Below are 21071 nucleotides of genomic sequence, written 5' to 3' on the forward strand. Positions count from 1 at the left end.
CAGTGGATCTGGCTCAGCAGCATAGGGTGGTGGGAAGTCCCAGAGAGCAAGAAGGCTGGCATCAGTGGCATGATCAGCACACCAGAGGACAACTCTAAGGAGACTTCTATAATTCAGCCTATCACAGTAACCCATCACAATGCCTAAAACAAAGTCCCAAATATCAGAGGTACCTGTATAAAATTGGGACATCTGGTCACTCTAACTGTAAAACATCAGCCGAAAAAAAGTATTAGGGAAGGTCAGGCAGTAGAGTAGACAAAGACTTATGTTTATTCGAATGTGGACTGTAGTGGACATTTTTTAGGATTGCTAGGTAATTTATTGTTGTTTTGCTTTGTGTGTGTATTGGCCTTCATGGATGATGTAAATCATGAAAGTTCTTTTCTTCTGCATCTGGTGTTTGTGATCCTTATACATGATAAAGTTTAAAGCTCAATGTTTGGATGGTTACCTTCAACTCCGGATGGTTTTGAAATCTTTTGGCCTTTGCTTAGATGAGAAGCAGGCTGGATGAACCGCTGTGAGGGTGGTATGAAGGGATGAGAGTTAGGAAGTTCCACATTTACTAACATTCAATACATTTTAGAACTAAGAAGACTTTCTCAGTTGTCAATTGAAGGAAATAAGCCAGATTTACCACTGACATGAGGAGCAACTCTTCTAAAATAGGCTGCTGGGCACTACAGAAATGCAAATTTCAGTTATGGATTAATTTGGGTCAGTGCTTTTCCTCTATCATCAAAAGCAGAATAATTTGCAGCACAGTAGAATTACTTTCTGCCCTTTCTTTGTAATTCAGATGTTATGCATCTGTAGTGTGACATGACATATATTGTAAATTTGTACAAATCAATACAATATGAGAAATCCCCAATCAATCCAAAACTAATAAATTTTGGTAGATAGGGTACACTGGACATAAACTTATTAATCTAATGACATGTTCTGTTTCAAACAGTCCCCGGCTTGTTAACTGAGCACAAGTATTCATAAAACACTTTCCATAGTAATTCATTAGTCTAATAAAACAATACATGAACACCTCAGGAAAGAGTATTGAATATTTATGCATTTTTAGAAAGTTCATAACTGCAGTTTGCTTGTTATCTGAGTAAGAAAGAGCAGGTTACTCAGAAAGAATTGAATTTGGCACTGCTTGCTTCTCTGTAAACTTACAAACAAACAGTACTAGAATCCACAAGGGAACCCATCACAAATGGCTACTAAGATTGTTTAACTCAGATGAGTTCCCTTGTGAATCCTGCACTCATACCCCCTCTCAGATCCTGCCTCAGGTAAGAGCCTTTTCCTTCATGCAAACACTCTGGCTACATCTAGACTGGCATGATTTTCCGGAAATGCTTTTAACGGAAAAGTTTTCCGTTAAAAGCATTTTCGGAAAAGAGCATCTAGATTGGCACGGACGCTTTTCCGCAAGAGCACTTTTTGCGGAAAAGTGTCCGTGTCAATCTAGATGCGCTTTTCCGCAAAAAAGCCCCGATCGCCATTTTCGCGATCAGGGCTTTTTTGCAGAAAACAAATCTCAGCTGTCTACACTGGCCCTTTTGCGCAAAACTTTTGCGCAAAAGGACTTTTGCCCAAACGGGAGCAGCATAGTATTTCCGCAAAAACACTGACAATCTTACATGAGATCGTCAGTGCTTTTGCGAAAATTCAAGCGGCCAGTGTAGACAGCTGGCAAGTTTTTCCGGAAAAGCGGCTGATTTTCCAAAAAAACTGGCCAGTCTAGACACAGCCTCTCAGACCCCACACCCTCTCCCACACCGCAGTCCCCTATCCCGAGCTCCCTTCTGCACCTAACCTCCATCCCATACCTCACACCCTTCCATAGAAAATGGCAGCTCTTCACTACATACTAAAATCTTGGAATGGTCCCCCATCAGAAATTATTGCCCACGCCTGCTCTAAGACACCCTTGCTCTAAGATACTAGCTAGCCAGTCCCACTATAGTACCCTCCATTGGTAGTACCTTTGCTTGCTTGCTTCTGTTTAGTCTTGTCAAGATGTCAGTCTTCAAACATAAATCATCTCCCGCCCAAAGAGGACTATAGTCAGACTGTAGCACTTGAGAACAGCTTTTCAGAAGGATGTGACTGCAATGCATTCGTGAATTAGACAGGCTGAAAGTGATAAAGGCAAGGCTCTGGGTAGTATTAGCGGAGTTGTAAATATAATTTGAATTACATTTTTATTACAGACAGGAACACTTGAGGTAGTTACTAGTGAGTGGCTGTAAATTGTACCAGATGCTAAGTATATTTTAACAGCTTTTTAGCTGCATTTCTTATACTCACAAAGGGGCTCCCATTTTAATTTTCAGGTAACTCCAGATTTTCTGCAGAGTACCTGGGAAGAGAGAAATTGTTTTGAATTGAAGCCCAGGGTATCAGTTGTTTGAAATTTCTTACCATATGCTTAACTTTATAAGGCACAAACTACACTTCCCTAGGATACACGCTGCTGAATGGTTATCTTCACTGAAGGAGTAGGAAACCTTCAGGACACCACCAGTGACGCTCATCACGAATGTCCAGATGGTCAAGAAGAAGTGAGAAACTTGGAAATAATCATTGTGCCCAAGGCTAAACAAATTAGCAGAATTAACAAACTTTGGAGACAAGCAGGCACTCCCAAATGTGAGAAAACAAACAAGAGATAACTATGGGAAGCCTGATAATAATCATCAAAGGATAACTGGAAAACTCTGAGATTAACACCATTTAAGGATTAACAATTGCAGCATGACATTGCAAAACCACACCACACCCCCTACGTCAACAGTAATTACCCCTAACACTAGGGCAGAGGTGGAAATACTCAGTCCAGCAGTATGTCCCCAGCAGCAAAGGTCCTTTTCCTTCCTAAGGCAACAGTAAGCGCCAAGCACAGGCAGCAGCACCAGTAGGCAATCTGGTAACCAGGTGATAGCAGCAACAGCAGGGGAAGGAGCCCTCCACTCCCCCTCTGGGGAGCAGACCAGCAAGACCTCCAAGGAGCAGCAGCAAACAGGGAGTCCACAAGCAGGCAAGGTAGCAGGAGAAGTGGGGGGCAGGAGAATGAGGCTCAGACAAGAAGCTGAAGCAAGAGCTTTGGGCCCAGCAGCGGCAGCTTCATACTGACAAGGGGTTCTGTAAAGCCACTGTATTGGCTTTAGAATGTTAAAGACCCTTTTTCCTACAAGCTGAGAAAGGGTTACCTCAGGTCAGCTATAGGGACACCTAAATCTAATTAAGGGTCGTGTGAGGCTTTTAGCCCCCCCCCCCCAGGAAAGACGGAGAGGAAGCTGCCACCATTGCCTCCAGACTAGTGGCAACAGGGAAATAAGCTGCTCCAGGTGTGAGAGGCTGTGCCCTTTCCCACAGGCAAATAGGCAAACCTGAGTGCCTGCTAGGAGAAGGTTTTTGATCTGAGGAAGTGGGTCTGGCCCACAAAAGCTCATCATCTAATAAACCATCTTGTTAGTCTTTAAAGTGCTACATTGTCCTGTATTTTGTTTTAGCTACACCAGACTAACACGGCTACATTTCTATCACTATGCTAGGAGAAGGACTGACATGCCAGAGCAACCCACAAGATGACACCTGCCCCAGTGATGGGACAGTGAAAGGTTCCCCCTAGATTTTTGTTTGAGACTTTCCTTTTTTTGTTTGATGAAAGATCCCTCAGGCTTACCGGAGCAATACAAGCAAGGGAGCAAAGAAGGGGGAAGGCCAACCCTGTCCGATTGGAGTTGATTATCACCGTCCCAGAGGGGATGGTATTAAGGCTGGTGAGAGAAAAGAGGTGCCTTGCCTCATGTAGTGTGGGGGTGGGATCTGACTTCATGGCGAACCATTCCAGGGAAAAGTAAATCACCCTCATCCCCAAAAAGGACAATGTAGTGAAAATGTTGATTCAGGCCATGGCAGCTTAACAATAGGCCACCAGGGGTCTAGATGGGTGCCCAACAGGAGTCAGTACAGCTACAGCAGGAAATAATCAACTGCTGAAGAGACAGCTACCTTGCAGTAGGTCACGAGGCAACTGTAGGCCCTGACCCATCTGGCACCCCTGGAGAAGCAGCACTATCCAGCCATAGAGGACATGCGCAGAACAGGAAGTCTGCCAGTCTTTGCTTCTTAGGGGCCCTTAGGGGCCCTTCTAAGTCCCTAAGCTGAGGCATCTATGGACCGAGGCTGCAGCTCATGTGGGGAGCTGTGAGGCATGGGGGAGCGGTGGTGGTGACAGTGCCTGCACCAGTGGGGGAGGAATGAGGGATGGGTGAGAACACCAGCCCCATCAGTGATCCTGGTGAGCTCAGGCAGCCGTGGCAACAAGCTGCTCTTCTGCTTCCCCTTCCAGTGGGGCTCGGAGCACCCGGCCGCCCAGGCTGGTAAGTGACAGTGTGGGGCCAGGTGCCATAGTTCCCTCTAAGCTGCGTGCTTGTGCATGCAAAGGAAATGTCTACCCTGCCCACCTCCTAAGCAGAGCTGTGTGGCAGGGGGCACACTCGGGCTGCCAGAGCTGGAGGAACCACATGGCTGGCAGGCGGGTGGAAGGGCTGGCAGCTGCTCCAGCTGGCCGGAGCCAGAGGAACCGCATGGCTGGTTGGCTGGTCAGCTGCTCCAGCTGGCCAGGGCTGGAGGTACCATGTGGCTTGTGGGCAGGAGGGGGGAGGGGGCAGTTACTCCCACTGCCTGGGACTGGAGGAACCGCATGGTTGGTGGGTGGGTGGCTGCTCTGGGCTGGAGGAACCACGGGGCAGGAAGCAGTGGCAGCTGCTCTGGCTGGCCAGGGCCAGAGGAACTGTGTGGCTGGCAGGTGGGAGGGAAAGCAGCTATTCTGGCTGGCCAGGTCTGGAGGAACTGCATGGCTGGCAGCTGGTTGGCAAAATTACACATGACAGCTTAAAATTAATTGCCATGGTGACTATGCAAATTAATTGTCATAATGAATATGCAAATGTGTTTGTTGGTCCACTAAAAGTTTAATGAGTTCGCCAGTCCGTGGTATAAGCAAGGTTGGGAACCGCTACCCTAGAAGACTAGGGTCTGCCTAGGTAGAGAAGGAATGCCTTGCAGCAAAGTGGGCCATGGAAGCCCTCCATTACTACAGGCTTGAGGGAGGTTTACCCTGTCACTGACCATGCCCCCATAAAATGGAAGCACTGGGACAAGGAAAGAAAGGCAAGATAACGAGATGGTTTCTCTCATTTCAACCCTTCCACTTCAGAGTGCAGTGCAGGTCAGGGACTAGGCATGGCAACACTGATGGCCTGTCTGGGGTGGCTGTTTCTCAACCCAAACAGCCCAACCCTATGGTGATGAGCAAGAGATGGGGATATATGACAGTCAGATGGTGGCCAGAGGGTCCTGGAGGCTGATACCTTAGCCCTACGATGTTAAAGGTCCTTTTCCCTACAAACTGAGAAGGGGTTAGCTCAGGTCATTTAGGAGCAACTGAATCCAACTGAGGCTTTAGACTAGTGGCAACAGGAAAATAAGCTGCTCCAGGTGTGCTCCTTCCCATAGCGGAGACCGCCAAACCTGAGTGCTTGCTAGAAAAAGGACTGACACCCCACAGCAACCAATAGGATAACACCTTGCCCCAGCAAGGGGGGAAGCAAAAGGTACCCCCGTTTTTTGGTTGTTTTTTTTAATGAGGCTGTTTTCTTTTTTTTGTTTGGGGGAGGATCACCCAGTAAGTCGACCCTCAGACTTACCCTGAAGATATGATCAAGGGAGCACAGAAGGAGGAAGACAAAACCTTGCCTGTATGGGGCTGATGACCCCACATCCACTGTGACCAGAAGAAGTGGTAAGGCTGGCAAGAAAAAAGAGCCCCACAGGATACACACTGCTTGTTCGTTCGTGTTTTATTTTTGGTTACAAAATCTTGCCTTCAAATCTTTTCCAGAAGACAGGCAGTGTCCATGAACAAAGCTATCCAATGCTAAGCTTTTTCAGTCAGTTCCAAGTATATATATCAATAGTTTCCTAATCCATGTCCAGCTGATGAGTCCTGGTCTTGTCATCATAAAATGAAGGGAGCAGCTGGTCTACCCATATTTAATTTTCTATTTAATTTCTCCCTGTGCTGCCACTTTATTATACAGATATTGACCATTTATCTAATACTTATCTAACACTATTAGACAAGACCATATTTAGAGCTATGTTATGATATAATTTGATACATAACCATCAATTCTGGGATTCAAAATTAACCATTTCAAGAAGATTCCAAGTCCCCACTTTTCTCTGACCTAATCTCTGATGGATATGGCAAAGATTATCATCAGATATTATAAAATTCTACATAGCTTTGCAGTTCAGCAGTAAAGCTGTGTTCGTGACTGTTTTTTTTAAAAAAAATGGCCTCCAACTGCATGAAAAGGCACAAAGTATTTCTTAAAAGTGAATTCAAACACTGAAATCTGACAGTCTGCTATTTCTGAGATGCTTCCTAAAGCTCAACGGGGAATGATGACAGCTGCGATTTGTTTGATTACTTCTTGTGATCATTTATTCATTGCTAGTTCTGGGTTTGATCATTCTGTATTATTGTCTTAGCAATGTTCATAGGACCATACAACTTTATCAAATATTGTAGATATCTTAAAATTAAAACTTTTGAAGTCTTTGAATCATTGTTTTGGAAGTCTGTCAGAATAACTCCTGCTGTCATCCTGCAATAATCTGAGTAAGATTATTGTTTCGTGGCAATGTGGAGTGTTACAAAATTAGGTCATTTAGTTGTAAATTACGTTCAGTCCTTATTATTTTCGCAAATATAATTCTCAGGTACATAATTGCAATGGTAATCTTTTAAAACCAAATTCATCAAGGATCAGATTCTTAGGCACAAATGACAGTATATGTTGGCTGTTCCATTCTTAAAGTTTTTCCAGGCCTCCCAAAAGTATCATACGATACTAAGGTGTGGAATCAGTTATCCAAATTCGTTCTTAAAAGAGGTTTCCACAGTTTGGCCCAAATTCAAACAGTCCTTTTTGGATCGAAGTCTGTGCCGCACACGCACACACATTTGTGTCACAAGGTGTCTGTCTGTCACACACGCACAGAGTCTCTCACTCACTCACTCACTCACTCACTCACTCACTCACATGCACTCTATCTCTAACCCCCAGCCAAGCTCCTTCTGTCTAAGGCCCCAGAGTGGCCCCGCTGAGAAAATTATTTTCCACCCCTGATATACAGTAAAAATTCTGTGGTCCTTATTTGAGCAAAAGGCTCACTATATTGGTTACGTTTGAATTCAGTGTTAATTTTGATTGTGTATGGGCCTCCAAATTTGACCGACAGTTTTTATCCTCATACCTGACACGGCAACCCTACATATTTGCTCACCTCTGTTGAAATCCTCATGGAACTATTTAGAATTCTTCAGTGCTGTTGATTCACTGAGAAATATATTAGTTATTTCAAATCTCCTGCATTCCCAAATTGACTCTCCAGTTTCTAAACTGGAAATGTAAATATGTTGATATTTTATAGTTACATAGTTAAAATCAGAACACAATACAGCAGCCAGAGAGTTCAATTCTGCCCTACGTGACGTCTCCAGCTGAAGCCCTAAAATGAATAGGACCGCTCCAACATAACTGAGGACAGAATGTAGCCCTTACATTCCATGTTTTGAACATTTGGGCTTAGCCCATCAAAAGCAATTGAAAGTCTCAGATACAAAGTTTAAATTACTACCGGTGAACACAATCAAATGAACCTATTGCGTGGTGAATTTAGTATGACATCTATCATCAGAATTGTGTGTGTTATGGGGCAAGTACTAATTTTCCTTTGCAAACACCTGTATGAAAACAGAGGGCACAGTTGGCCCTTTATTCATACAACTTTTGCCATTTGATTTTCTTTGTCCATATGCAGTATCCCAAGTGAAGTACTATATGAGCATTCAGACTATATCAAGGGTTTGGGCAAATTATTCATTGGCTGTGTCTACATTGGCAAGATTTTGTGCAAAAGCAGCTGCTTTTGCCCAAAAACTTGCTGCCTGTCTAAAGTGGCTGCGAGTTCTTGCGCAAGAACACTGATGTTCTAATGTAAGAAATCAGTGCTTCTTGCGCAAGAACTATGACGCTCCCACTCAGGCATAAGCCCTCTTGCGCAAGTGGCCAGTGTAGACAGGCAACATGAATTTCTTGCACAAGAAAGCCCGATGGTTAAAAAGGCCATCAGAGCTTTCTTGCACAAGAGAGCATCTACACTGGCACGGATGCTTTTGTGTAAAAGCACATGCCAGTGTAGACGCTCTCTTGTGCAAATACTCTAACACAAAAACTCTTGCGTTAAAGAGTATTTGTGCTAAATCATGCCAGTGTAGACGTAGCCCTAGACATTTAAAGATTCAGTGAACCATCCCAGTGTTCGCAGTAGGCTGAGTGCTTAAGTGGCCACGCAGGAGACATTCAGGTGCTACCAAGCTGATTAGCAGAGTACCCACTGCCAGCAGCATGTGTTTCTACTGGTGGTGCATATCTATGCATGCCTTGGTGCACATAACAAAATTTATTCCACCCATGGATTGAAGAAATTAGAGGGAGCACTAACCATTACATATATAATGATAAGCAATGATCTCCACCTTTCTGACTGAGGTATAGCATGCGTGTAGTGCCCCTGTGGTCTAGAGAGATACTATAGGCCCAATTATCATACAGCTTATGTAGCTAATTTATTCTCATATACATCCACTGATAGAAATGTAGCCGTGTTAGTCTGGTGTAGCTGAAACAAAATACAGGATATATCCACTGAATTGTTTTGAATAAAAAATCATGTAAACTGTTCACCAGTAATTCACAAATGGGAAAAAAAGAGAGCAAGATTCATCACATACATTCTCCACTATGAATAGCTCATCTAGTTTTAGTGGTGCTTGCCCTGAACCAGCTGTGAGATTCTCAAGCTCTGTTTCCACAGGTGTGCAACAAAATACACAGATTATAAACAGTGTATAGATAAAACAAGGACAGAAAAATAATTAATCAGCTAATGAAGGGCTGCTTAGCTGTGGAATTAGTAAAGAGCATGATAAACTGGATTATAAAAGCAACTGAGAATAACCACATGCCCTTTACTTCTAAGAAAATGTGGGCGGTATTGGTTCTTGTAGGTGCCGCAGCTGCTTCAGCTCCATTTCAGAGTCACCAATTTGAGGGGTAAGAATTTAAATTATGGTTAACCTGGCACTTTTTTGCTAAACAAAACTCTCTTAGCTGGTCTGCCTGTTTTAAATATGCCTTTGTCTCTCACTTCTTCCCCCACCAAGAGAGAAGGTGTTTCGTGTAACACCACGAAATGAAGACCAGGTAGAATTCATCAACAACTTGGCCAGCAACATGCAGGTAAACAAGATGGAGTTTGACAGAAGAATAAATTTCAAATTGAAGGCCTTGTGTTTTACCAGTACTGATCTCAGAAATATGTTGTCATATTGTTGAATTAGAGGCCTGATCCTGAGTCCATTCAAGTCAATGGGAATTTTCTTGTTGGAGCACGACTGGATCACAAGGCAGGAACTAAGCAAATACATTACTAAAAACATAGCTCATTAATCCAAGGAGAATATTAACAAAACTATTCCCCTACATAGGAAAGATTAAAAAGTATGGCAGGAAACCACCTTGGATCAACTGGGAGATCTTATATGATCTAAAAATCAAAATGGAGTTGTATAAAAAGTGGAAACTAGGTCAGATTACAAAGGATGAATATAAGCAAACAACACGGGTATGCAAGAGCAAGATTAGAAAGGCAAAGGCACAAAATGAGCTAAATCTAGCTAGAGGTATAAAGGGTAACAAGAAGACATTCCATAAGTATATTAGGAGCAAGAGAAAGACCAAGGACAGGATAGGCCCATTGCTCACTGAAGAATGAGAAACATAACAGGAAATTTGGAAATGGTAGAGCTGCTTAATGACTTCCTAGTTTCAGTATTTGTCAAGAAGATGGATGGTGACGGGATGCCTAACATAGAGAATGCTACTGAAAATGAGCTAGATTTAGAAGTTAAAATAAAAAATAACAAGTTAAAAATTACTTAGAAAAGTTAGATGTCTTCAAGTCACCAAGGTCTGATGAAATGCATCCTAGAATACTCAAGGAGCTGATAGAGGAGGCATCTGAGCCTTTGGCTATCATCTTTGAAAAGTCAGGGGAGATTCCAGAAGACTGGAAAAGGGCAAATCTAGTGCCCATCTATAAAAAGGGAAATAACAACCCAGGAAACTACAGATCAGTCAGTTTAACTTCTGTGCCAGGGAAGATAATGGAGCAAGTAATTAAGGATTCCATCTGCAAACATCTGGAAGATAATAAAGTGATAGGTAACAGCCAGCATGGATTTGTAAAGAAAAACTCACGTCAAACCAATCTGATAGCTTTCTTTGATAGGATTACGAATCTTGTGGATAAGGAAGAAGCAGTGGATGTGGTATATCTAGACTTTAGTAAGGCATTTGACACGGTCTTGCATGAGCTTCTTATCAATAAATGGGGGAAATACAACCTACATGGGGCTACTATAAGGTGGGTGCATAACTGACTGGATAACCATTATCAGAGAGTAGTTATTAACGGTTCACAGTCATGCTGAAAGGGCATAACACGTGGAATTCTGCAGGGGTTTGTTTTGGAACTGGTTCTGTTCAATATCTTCATCAACGATTTAGATATTGGCATAGAGAGTATGATTAGTAAGTTTACAGATGATACCAAGCTAGGAGGGGTTGAAAATGCTTTGGAGGATAGGGTCAAAATTCAAAATGATCTGGACTAACTAGAGATATGTTCTGAGGTAAATAGGTTGAAGTTTAATAAGGACAAATGTAAAGTACTCCATTTAGGAAGGAACAATCAATTACACACATACAGAATGGGAAGTGATTGTCTAGGAAGGAATACTTCTGAAAGAGATTTAGCGGTCATAGTAGACGTCAAGTTAAACATGAGTCGTCAGTGTGACACTTGCAAAAAAACCAGACATGTTTCTGGGATGCATTAACAGGAGTGTTGTGAGCAAGACACAAGGGTTACATCTACACTGGCATGATTTTCTGGAAATGCTTTTAACAGAAAAGTTTTCCGTTAAAAGCATTTTCGGAAAAGCGCGTCTAGATTGGCAGGATGCTTTTCCGGAAAAGCACTTTTTCTGGAAAAGTGTCCGTGGCCAATCTAGACGCGCTTTTCCGCAAAAAAGCCCCGATCATCATTTTCGCGATCGGGGCTTTTTTGCAGAAAACACTACTGTGCCGTCTACACTGGCCCTTTTCCGGAACAGTTTTCCGGAAAAAGACTTTTGCCCGAACGGGAGCAGCATAGTTTTTCCGGAAAAACACTGATGATTTTACATTAGAGCGTCAGTGCTTTTCCGGAAATTCAAGCGGCCAGTATAGACAGTTGGCAAGTTTTTCCGGAAAAGCGGCTGATTTTCTGGGATAACTTTCCAGTGTAGACACAGCCAACAAGTCATTCTTCTGCTCTACTCTGCACTGATTAGGCCTCAACTGGAGTATTGTGTCCCGTTCTGGGCACCACATTTCAAGAAAAATGTGGAAAAACTGGAAGGTCCAGAGAAGAACAACAAAAATGATTAAAGGTCTAGAGAACATGAACTCTGAGGGAAGACTGAAATAATTAGGCTTGTTTAGTTTAGAAAAGAGAAGACTGAGAGGGGACACGAGAGTGGTTTTTAAGTATCTAAAAGGGTACAAGGAGGAGGGAAAAAAATTGTTCTCTTTGGCCTCTGAGTATAGGACAAGAAGCAATGGGCTTAAATTGCAGCAAGGGAGGTTAGGTTGGACATTAGGAAAAACTTCTTTTCGGGGTGGTTAAACACTGGAATAAATTGCCTAGGGGAGCTGTGGAATCTCCATCCCTAGAAATATTTAAAACAAACAAAAGGACGTTTTTCTTCACTCAGTGCACAGTCAACCTTGCCAGAGGATGCGGTAAAGGCTAGGACTTTAACAGAGTTCAAAAAAGAGTTAGATAGATTCACTGAGATTAGGTCTATCAATGGCTATTAGCCAGGATGGGTAGACATGGTATCCCTAGCCTCTGTTTCTCTGGTGGTGGGTGACAGGGGAGGAATCACTTGAGGATTACCTGTTGTGATGTCTTCCTCTTGGGCATCTGGCATTGGCCACTGTTGGCAGACAGGATACTGGGCTGGATGGACCTTTGGTTTCACCCAGTATGACCATTCTTACGTTCTTGTGTTCTTATTTAAGAGCAGGTTAGTCAGACACCTGTCAAGGATTATCTAGACACATGGTCACCAACCCGTCGATCGTGAGGCCTCAACCAGTCGATCGTGAGGTGTTCAGGCACCCCCACCCCTCATTTTCCCTCCACCCCCGAGAAACCCCACTACCTACCTCTAGTGTAGTGCCGGCTTCCCGCAGGGTGGACGGAAGTCCTGAGTGAAGCCCGAGTCACTTCTTGGGGCTCTGGAAGTGCGCAGGTTGCTCCCCTCCCACAGCTCGGTCACGTGCTGGAGGAGGGGGCGTCGGCTCCAGAAGAGGAGTCTAGCGGCTTCCCTGGAAGGGGTGAGTTGAACGCAGGGATTTCCCTGTGCTGCGGGAACAGGGGTCGGCCTGGGGAGGCTCCCGCGGGAGGTTGTCTGCGTGGCGGGAGAGGCGGCTTGGCCCCAGGGTAGGCGCCCGTGGGGTTTGGCCCTGCCCCAGGAGAGGCAGCTTGGCCCTGGGGCAGGCACCCGCGGGGGTTGGCCACACTGCGGGAGGAGATGGGAGGGGGGGTTTGGCCCCAGGGCAGGCTCCCGTGGGGGTTTGGCCCCACCGCAGAAGGGCGGGGTTGGCCCCAGGGCAGGCACGTGCGGGGTTTTCCAGCACCGCGGGGTTTCCCTGCGCTTCGGGGGAGGGGAGGAGTCGGGCCCGGAGGAGGCATGTGCTGGCTTCCCGGGGGAGGGGGCCAAGAATCTTGGGAGGAGGCAGATGCAGGGGACTCTCTGCTGCCAATGGCACCCCGCCCCCGCTCCCCAGACTCCACTCCCCTGTCCCCAGCTACAGAACTCTGTCCCCATTCCCGTCCCCACTCCCTGAACTCTGTCCTCACTGGCACCCTGTCCCCTGCTGCAGAACCCTGTCCTCTGCCCTCCCAGCACCCTGTTCCCTCTCCTCTGCCCCCAGCCGCAGAACTCTGTCCCCACAAAATGTATCATTATAAATGTTTCATTTTAGATTTAAATAGCATGAATAAAAACCAGACCATTTATTTCATAACTATAAACACATGATTTTAATTTTATATATCGCATAATTTAAAATAAACTGTTTATCAGAGTGTGTAAGTAAGGGCTGGGGATAGCAAGTGATGGACAGGAGGAGAATAGAGAGGGCAGGGCTTCAAGGAAGGGGCGGGGCGATAGATCTTCACCTCTTCTGAGATTTAAAAAGTGATCTTGGGTGTAAAAAGGTTGGAGACCACTGATCTAGACAGTGCTTGGTCCTGCCATGAGGATAGGGGACTGGACTCAATGACCTCTTGAGATCCTTTCTAGATCCATGATTCTATGATTTTATGATAACTTCATTTGTTAATGCAATAGACTCTAAAAAGAGAGAGAGAAAAAATGTATGGTACAATACTTTCAAATACATGTTATGCTAAATCCCATGTGAAGATTTCAGTTTTCAGTGGTTTTAGCTTAATAGTTACAACAGAATTTGATCCCTTAGAAATAGCCTAAAAAACTAGGCTTGTATCCAAATTCAACTTGCCTTTAGCCTTCCATGTGATATATTTTCTTCCCTGGATTTTCTTTAAGGCTTCCTTCCATATCCAATCAAGTTGAATGTTTTTTTTTTTACTGACCTTGATGCAGATATATGATGACATGGTGATGACATGAGAAAAAAATAATAAAGACAGTAAATGTGTTTTCAAAACTTCCCTTCAGCTTTGAAGTTGTAAAATAGCTGTAGAAGGAAAAAACAGCCTCCTCTGTGAGCTGAAAAGATGATATTGTTAATGAAATGCAGATGTGGAGGCACTATCATCAGCAATGGGGTGGTAAAGGCAAAGCTATTAGTGTTCCACTGCCTCCTCATCCTCATTATATATATTCATATGCTATACTTGTTTTGTTTTCAAATGTGCCTTAAAGGAATTAAATTAGAAGGCTGGTTTTTCTTTCTCCTAAGAAATGAGAATCAAAAATCTGCAAAATTATGGCCAAAACAGTTGACAATCAGAACTAATAATACATTTAGGGATAACAACTAGCTCCTACAAATATAGCGTTCAAGGATGGAAATTCCTGCCACAACCTGTCTTACACTTTGGGAGGAGATGGCTAGTGAAGAGGTATAGTCAGGAGAGATGGTGAATCAACTCCTTGCTCAGCAGCCTCTACATATAGGACCTCAATGAAGCCATCAGTGAGTCTGAAAGTTGATTTCTCCCAACAGTAAGCCCAAGGGTCCTTTGTAGTAGTACCACCAACTATCCTCTCTGGGCTGAGCTCCCTATCTGGGGAAAGGGAAGAGGTATAATTTGAACACTGTACCAAATTTAGTAAATCAGAACCCACATTATTTATACAAATTGGAAATAATGATCCCCATCTCACTGAGTTACGTACAGTGTGTACAGGGGTCCTATGGACTACAGATACTCCATGGAACCAATTTTGCATGCACTTTGAATTCTCATTGATCTGCATCAGTGTGTAAGGAATGCAGAACCTGGTCTTATCTGTTGTAAAAGATAATTATAATCCATGCACATAACTCATACATTTATAATTATCTGTACACAGTAGTAATGAGGAAAGCATGCTGGTGCCCTTATAACCGTAGGCTTAATCATTGGGAAGTGACAATGTTGACTACAAAAGAACCAAGAAAACTATAGTCATCTTTGCAGCAATAATGACTATTCCAAGTGAAACATACTTGAAAATATTTGTTGTTATTAGAATCAGAGTTCTCTATATTTTAAAACACTTATGCTTGCCAAGACTTCCTCCCCCAAAATCCTTTTTAAAAAAGAAAAAAAAATTTGGACTACGCTTAAAATTATAGGCAGTGATAAAACTATATGGTCAGATATGTCTGCTTAAGGAATGGTATGACAAAACTTTAGGGGGTGTGTCAGTCCTCAGATAATGAACTCTTAACTTCAGAACAGCATTATTGTGCTATGGAGTAGAGATGCCCCTGGGCAGGGAATCAGTATTTTGTTTACAAATGGAGGCAGGGTCATTAGGATAAAAAAGGGTTGGTGACGAAGGATCCAGCAGCTTATTCTATAAAACAGGGATCCCTCTATGAGATGGAGGGAGAAGGGGCTGTTACTGAGATAACATGGGAGAGGAGGGAACTTAGAAAAAATACAGCCAATCCTCTGAGCCAACGGGACATTCAGAAAAAGGGAGAGATTTGGGTGGCATAGGTGAAAAGAAGAGGCCAAGAAACCCAGGGAAGGGATCTACCTCCAGTCATTATGTGGCCCCATTGCTTTAGTATCTGAGGTTATATCTAGACTGCAGGCTTCTTGAGCAAGAAGCTTTTATCAGAAGAGATCTTCCACAAAAATTTCCTGCGTAAAAGCACATCCACACTGCAAAAGTGCATCGAAAAAGTGATGCACTTTTGTGAAAGAAAGCGTCCAGATTGCATGGACGCTCTCTTGAAAGTAATCTCTGATTGCTATGCACAGAATGGCCAGCAGGGCATTTGTGCTTTTTCCTCTTTCCTCTTTGTGCTCAAAAACCCTCATCCCCATCCACACACACCTTTTTGCAAAAGAACTGTTGCAAAATGAGGAATACCTACGCCAGAAAACCCCCTCTGTTCTTTTGATTTTTTTGCGCAAAAATGCACTTGAGGTGTGGCTGTTTCACGAGCTGGGGTTTTTTTTCTGGAAAAATGGCCCTTTTTCCGGAAAAAAAACCCCTCTGTAGTGTAGACATAGCCTGAGTGCTTCACAAAGTCTAACCTATTTCTCCTGACAGCCCCTTGGTGAGATAGAGCAGTGCTGTTATCCCCATACAGATGGGATACTGAAGGACACACCAAATAAAGGTGGGATTTTCAAAAGGTCCTAGAAGGCCAAACTTGGTGAACTGAAAAAAAGTGATAGAAAGTAAACTAGACAGTTCTACAATCGTTTCAAATATTATATTCACAAGTTGGTAACAAAGTAAGCATACTAAAATTTTAAACCTAAGTAGTGCCCCTTAAGAGATGTGACACAGGATGTGAGAACACATTAGTATTAGAGCTGAGTGAGGCTAATATTTATTTAATTCTTTTTTAAATATAGAAATTAGATACAATGCTCCTGTAAGCCAATTTCTAAGTTATTATCTGCAGAATATCTGCTTAAGTGGAATCATGGCTAAAGTTGCTCCTCCCCCTTAAATCTGAAATGGGTCCTTGGACACGTGTAAGGAAGCCAAAAACAAATAAATAACTTTTATTATTGTGGGGAAGATAAATGTATAAATCTTAAATAATGAACACCAATTTACCATTGTATATTTAGATGACAGCATTCTCTGTTTACATTATTGTAATCCCTAAGGTAGTAATATTTTTTTCACTGCTTTGATACCAAGAAAAAAGCTTTTGCCAAGGGAGGTGGTGGAATCTCCCTCTCTGGAGATATTTAAGAACAGGTTGGATAGACATCTGTCAGGGATGGTGTAGACGGAGCTTGGTCCTGCCTTGAGGGCGGGGGGCTGGACTCGATGACCTCTTGAGGTCCCTTCCAGTCCTATTATTCTATGATTCTATGAAATGTCTCAACTCCTATCCATAGCCTTTTCTCATGCAAGCAGGCCTACTGAGTCCCAGGCAAAATGTATGCTACTTAAGATATAAATACAAATAAAGACCCTACAGCAATGGTACCCAAAAGTCATTCCTCACCCCTTACTAGTAGTGGAATCTGTCTGTGCCCTCCCTTCCCATATCTGCGCAACCAAAGCAACCAACAGAACTGGAGACAGTACTGGGGATGGTAGAAGAGATGGGGCTAGGGACACTACTGGTCTGAAAGTGGAGACAGAATGAGGGCAGAGACAAGCTACAGGAAGAGAGGGAATCAAAGCAGAGCCTGACCAGGAGCTGTGGTTGTGAGCAGAGAGGGAACGGAGGCAAAGCCATGTTGGGGACAGAACAAGGGGTGCAGTAGAGCGTTGGCTGGGGGCAGAACTGATGAGGGGGTAGAGATAGGGTTGCCAGCTCTCCCAGAGCACATAGAAGGCATCTAGTCCCTCTGGTCTGGGAGAGTTGGCAACTCTTGGCAGAAAGAGAGTGAGATCAGAGCTGGTACTGGAGGTGGAGCAGGGCTGGGGAGGAGCAAGACTAGTGACAGAACTGGTTTGGAGGCCGAGCAGGGCTGGAAAAATGGCACCTTCTCCTTGCCCTTCATGGAGGCTAGCACCACCGCCACCATACACTCCCCTGACTGTGACTTTGTGCCCCACAGTTTGGGGACCACTGCCGTATCACCCTAAGCCTGCAAGCCCCTGGCAAGGGACTGGCTGGGGGCATGCCTCCTCCTCTGAGACTGCCCCTGCCCCAAGCCTCTCACCCCCCAGGTGCCCTTTAGAGACAGTGGAGAGGGGAGGGGCTGAAGTTCCCTCTCCTGATTCGTATGGGAACACTGCTGGCTGTTCTCCTTCAGCAGGAAAGTGCAAGGGGGAATGCAGAGATCTAAAGGTCACAGTAGATAACCAATTGAACATGAAATCCTAGCATGATGCTGTAGCTAAGAAGGCAAATATGATCCTTGCATGCAAAAGCAGAAGAATACCAAGAAGGCATAAGAAGTGGTATTACCTCTTTATATGGCATTAGTCAGGCCTGCCAATGGGGAAGAGGGGGCAAAAAAATGGGGCAGTTACGTGGGGGCCCAGTGATTCTTAGGGACCCCAGGATCCCAGCTGCTGCCATCCCCATTCTTGTAGCAGCAGCTGGAGCCCAAGTCCCTTTAAACTGTCACGGGAGTGCTGTGCAGTCCATGTGGCTCTAAGGGCTGCGAGAGGGGGCAGCGCCATGATCTAGGTGGTGCTGAGAGCTGGCTGCTCCTGGCCCCACCCCTTCTGAAGGTGCGGAGCCATACCCCCACCCACCTTGCCCATGGAAACTGTTCCCCCCTTCCCCCTCCCGGCATTAGTGAAACCATTGCTGAAATACTGTGGACAGATCAAGTGTTCACGCTTCAAAAAGAATGATGAAAATTGTAAAGGAGTCAGAAAAGAGCTAAAAGAATGATCTACAGTCTAGAAAATTTGTCTTTATTGTGAGAGACATAAGCCCAATCTATTTTGTTTATTTAAGATAAGGTTAAGAGGTAACTTGATCATGGGAAAGAGATTTCAGTTAGTAGAGTACTCTTGAATCTTGCAGAGGAAGGGTTAATACACTAGTATGCTCAGAAGCTGAAAGTAGATTTAACAGTGAAGATAGGATGTAGTATTGGAAGAGACCTTGATATGTCTCCTAGTCCAGTCCCCTGCATGCAAGGCAGGACTAAGTATCAGGGCAGGGAACCTAGGGTCTGTGGGCCAGATGCAGTCAGTAGCTTGTTTGGATCCAGCCCACGAGGCTCATTACTCTCCCTCCCCTCGTGGCTGGAGTGCTAGTGCCACCTCCCCACTGCTGCAGGTAGGAGGAGCCACAAGTCTTGCGAGCCAGATCAAGGCAAGCTGCCAGCCACATCCACCACACAGGCTCTTCCTAGTGGCGATGGGCGGAAAAATGGCTCTGCCCCGGAACAGCAACCCAGGGAAGCTCTGTCCCCTGTGCTGACTTGCAGGAACTGCTGCCTGTTGCTCCCATTGGCTGGGATTTCTGGCCAATGGGAACAACAGGTCTGGAGCCTGCTAGCCAGGGCAAATTGGTGCCGAGCCACCTGTTCCCCACAAGCTGTGCCAGGTAGGTGCCCCATCCCTTTCCTGCCAAGACCCTGCACCCTCACCCACAAAGGGGCCTGGGACTCCCTGTTGCCACTGCCACTACTCCGGCAGAAGCCACGCTGTGAACTCCGGGCACCTCTGAGGACTAGTGGAGGTAACAGCATAGGAAATGGCTGCCGACAGCCCCATTTTGCCCCAACCCCAGCCCCACGAGGCCATACCCCATCCAGAAGCACAGAGACAGGTCTCTCACCTTGCCTAGGGACCTGAGTAGGCTGTTGCTGCCCCTGCACCCAGACCCTGAAATTCCAGTCCCCTCCTGCACTTTGATAATTTTGGTTGGTTGTTTCTAGACCTTCTCCAATTTGTCTACATCTGTGTTGAAATATGGCACCCAGAACAGGGTACAATACTCCAGTTGAGACCTAATCACCACAGAATAGAGTGAAAAAATGACCGCTTGTGTCTTGTTTGCACTAGTTCTGCTATACACCAGGATGAGGTGTTTTTTGTTTGTTTGTTTGCTTGTTTTGCAATAGGGTTACACTGTTGAATCATATTTTGCTTGTGATCCAACATGGAACCCCCCTCTCTCCAGACCTCTTTCCATAGTTCTCCTTAGGCAGTCATTTTCCATTTCAATAATAATTAATATTGACGATAATTAATCATTGGAACAACTTACCTGCAGACATGGTGGAGTTTCCACACTTGACATCTTTAAATCAAGACTGGATACCTTTTTCAAAGATATGCTATAGCTCAAACAGGACTTGACACTTTGGCTCATGTGATAAAGCAAGTCTCTCTTGATTATCATATCAGTCTCTTCTAGCCTTTAAAAAATATGAGAAATGATATTTCTAACTTACTCACTCCTCAAACAGACATATACATTTGTTCAGATTTTGCCTTTGAACCTGCATGCTCAACTCTTACCTTAGGTCTCAGTCCAGTAAAAGCTCTTGATTATATGCTTAAGTACTTTGCTGAATTGGAATTTTGTAAAGCTGTCACTGCCATCTAAGCAAAATGATCTCTCACAGTGTGTAAACAGCATGCTTCAATAAAATCATGTGCATTAATTTTCCATGTTGACATCAATTTTGGAAAAGTTAGGCAGATCAATGAAATCTAGCCTTAGTGCTGTCTTGAGTTAATGGAGCTTGCCCAGGCCTATTGATAGGGCGGAAGGGAGAAGGAGGCAATTGCACCAGGGCCTGGTGTTTCAAAGGAGCCTGGAGCTCCTGGCTGCTGCCCCTGCAGTGTTGGTGGTGCTGGGAGCTCTATGTGGCTTTGAGCACTGGAGGGGGGACCCAGCACTGCACTCTGGGGACTCCTGAGGGCTGGCTGCCCTCTGGCCTGCCCCTTCCGCCCAAGGCCCCATCCCTTCCAGAGGCATGAAGCTGGGCCTCCCACACACCTGGCCCCTGAGACTGCAGTGGCTGTTGGCCCTGCTGAGCTTGCTATATTATCAAGCTATGCTACCACAATGTACATACGAATCTAACAACCACAATCACATATGGATGCATTTTAATCTGTTCTGCTTTTCAGATTGATTTCTGGAATCCAGAGACTGTCACACAAGTAAGAACAGAAATGAAGGTTGATTTCCGGGTTGAAGCAGACAAGACCTCAGCCGTTGAGAGTTTCCTGGAGCAGAGTGGAGTGGAATATGAGTATGTTTTTTTTTTAATTTGGTACTTTGAATAAAAGAAGGTCATATGCAGAGAAAATGCACCAAGCTAACTCTCCCATAACAGAAAGGTTCTGCCTTAACAGCGAGGTTCTGCCATAACTACAACTAACAACATTGTCCAAAGCCCAAGATTTGGTGGTGATGGGGGACTTCAACTATCCAGATATATGTTGGGAAAATAACACAGCGGGGCACAGACTATCCAATAAGTTCTTGGACTGCATTGGAGACAACTTTTTATTTCAGAAGATTGAAAAAGCTACCAGGGGGGAAGCTGTTCTAGATTTGATCCTAACAAATAGGGAGGAACTGGTTGAGAATTTGAAAGTGGAAGGCAGCTTGGGTGAAAGTGATCATGAAATCACAGAGTTCACAATTCTAAGGAAGGGTAGAAGGGAAAACAGCAAAATAGAGACAATAGGAGGAGAG

The 21071-nt window shown here is 44.5% G+C and overlaps 1 protein-coding gene and 1 long non-coding RNA gene across 3 annotated transcripts in view; one reads left to right on the plus strand and one right to left on the minus strand.

The window, feature by feature from the left end:
- Positions 1 to 250: 250 nt before the first annotated feature.
- LOC112544625 (uncharacterized) overlaps positions 251 to 21071 on the minus strand; it is a 48252-nt gene continuing 27431 nt past the window's right edge. Inside the window, exons 3-5 of one of the 2 annotated variants that reach the window (XR_012906235.1) lie at positions 2320 to 2371; positions 1995 to 2118; positions 251 to 521 (exon numbers count right to left, since the gene is read on the minus strand). This is a non-coding gene — a long non-coding RNA (uncharacterized LOC112544625). Of the gene's footprint in view, positions 522 to 1994; positions 2146 to 2319; positions 2372 to 21071 lie in introns of both variants that reach the window. The other variant, XR_012906234.1, reaches the window with a different exon arrangement.
- Positions 9056 to 21071, plus strand: part of LOC102455777 (carboxypeptidase B) — a 39545-nt gene continuing 27529 nt past the window's right edge. The window contains exons 1-3 of the mRNA XM_006115917.4: positions 9056 to 9206; positions 9317 to 9392; positions 20498 to 20622. Of these exons, the coding sequence (XP_006115979.2) occupies positions 9076 to 9206; positions 9317 to 9392; positions 20498 to 20622 (332 nt within the window). The 5' untranslated portion in view covers positions 9056 to 9075. The remainder of the gene's footprint in view (positions 9207 to 9316; positions 9393 to 20497; positions 20623 to 21071) is intronic.

This window comes from Pelodiscus sinensis, chromosome 10 (genome assembly GCF_049634645.1).
Source record: "Pelodiscus sinensis isolate JC-2024 chromosome 10, ASM4963464v1, whole genome shotgun sequence".
In the NCBI taxonomy this organism is placed as follows: Eukaryota; Metazoa; Chordata; order Testudines; family Trionychidae; genus Pelodiscus; species Pelodiscus sinensis.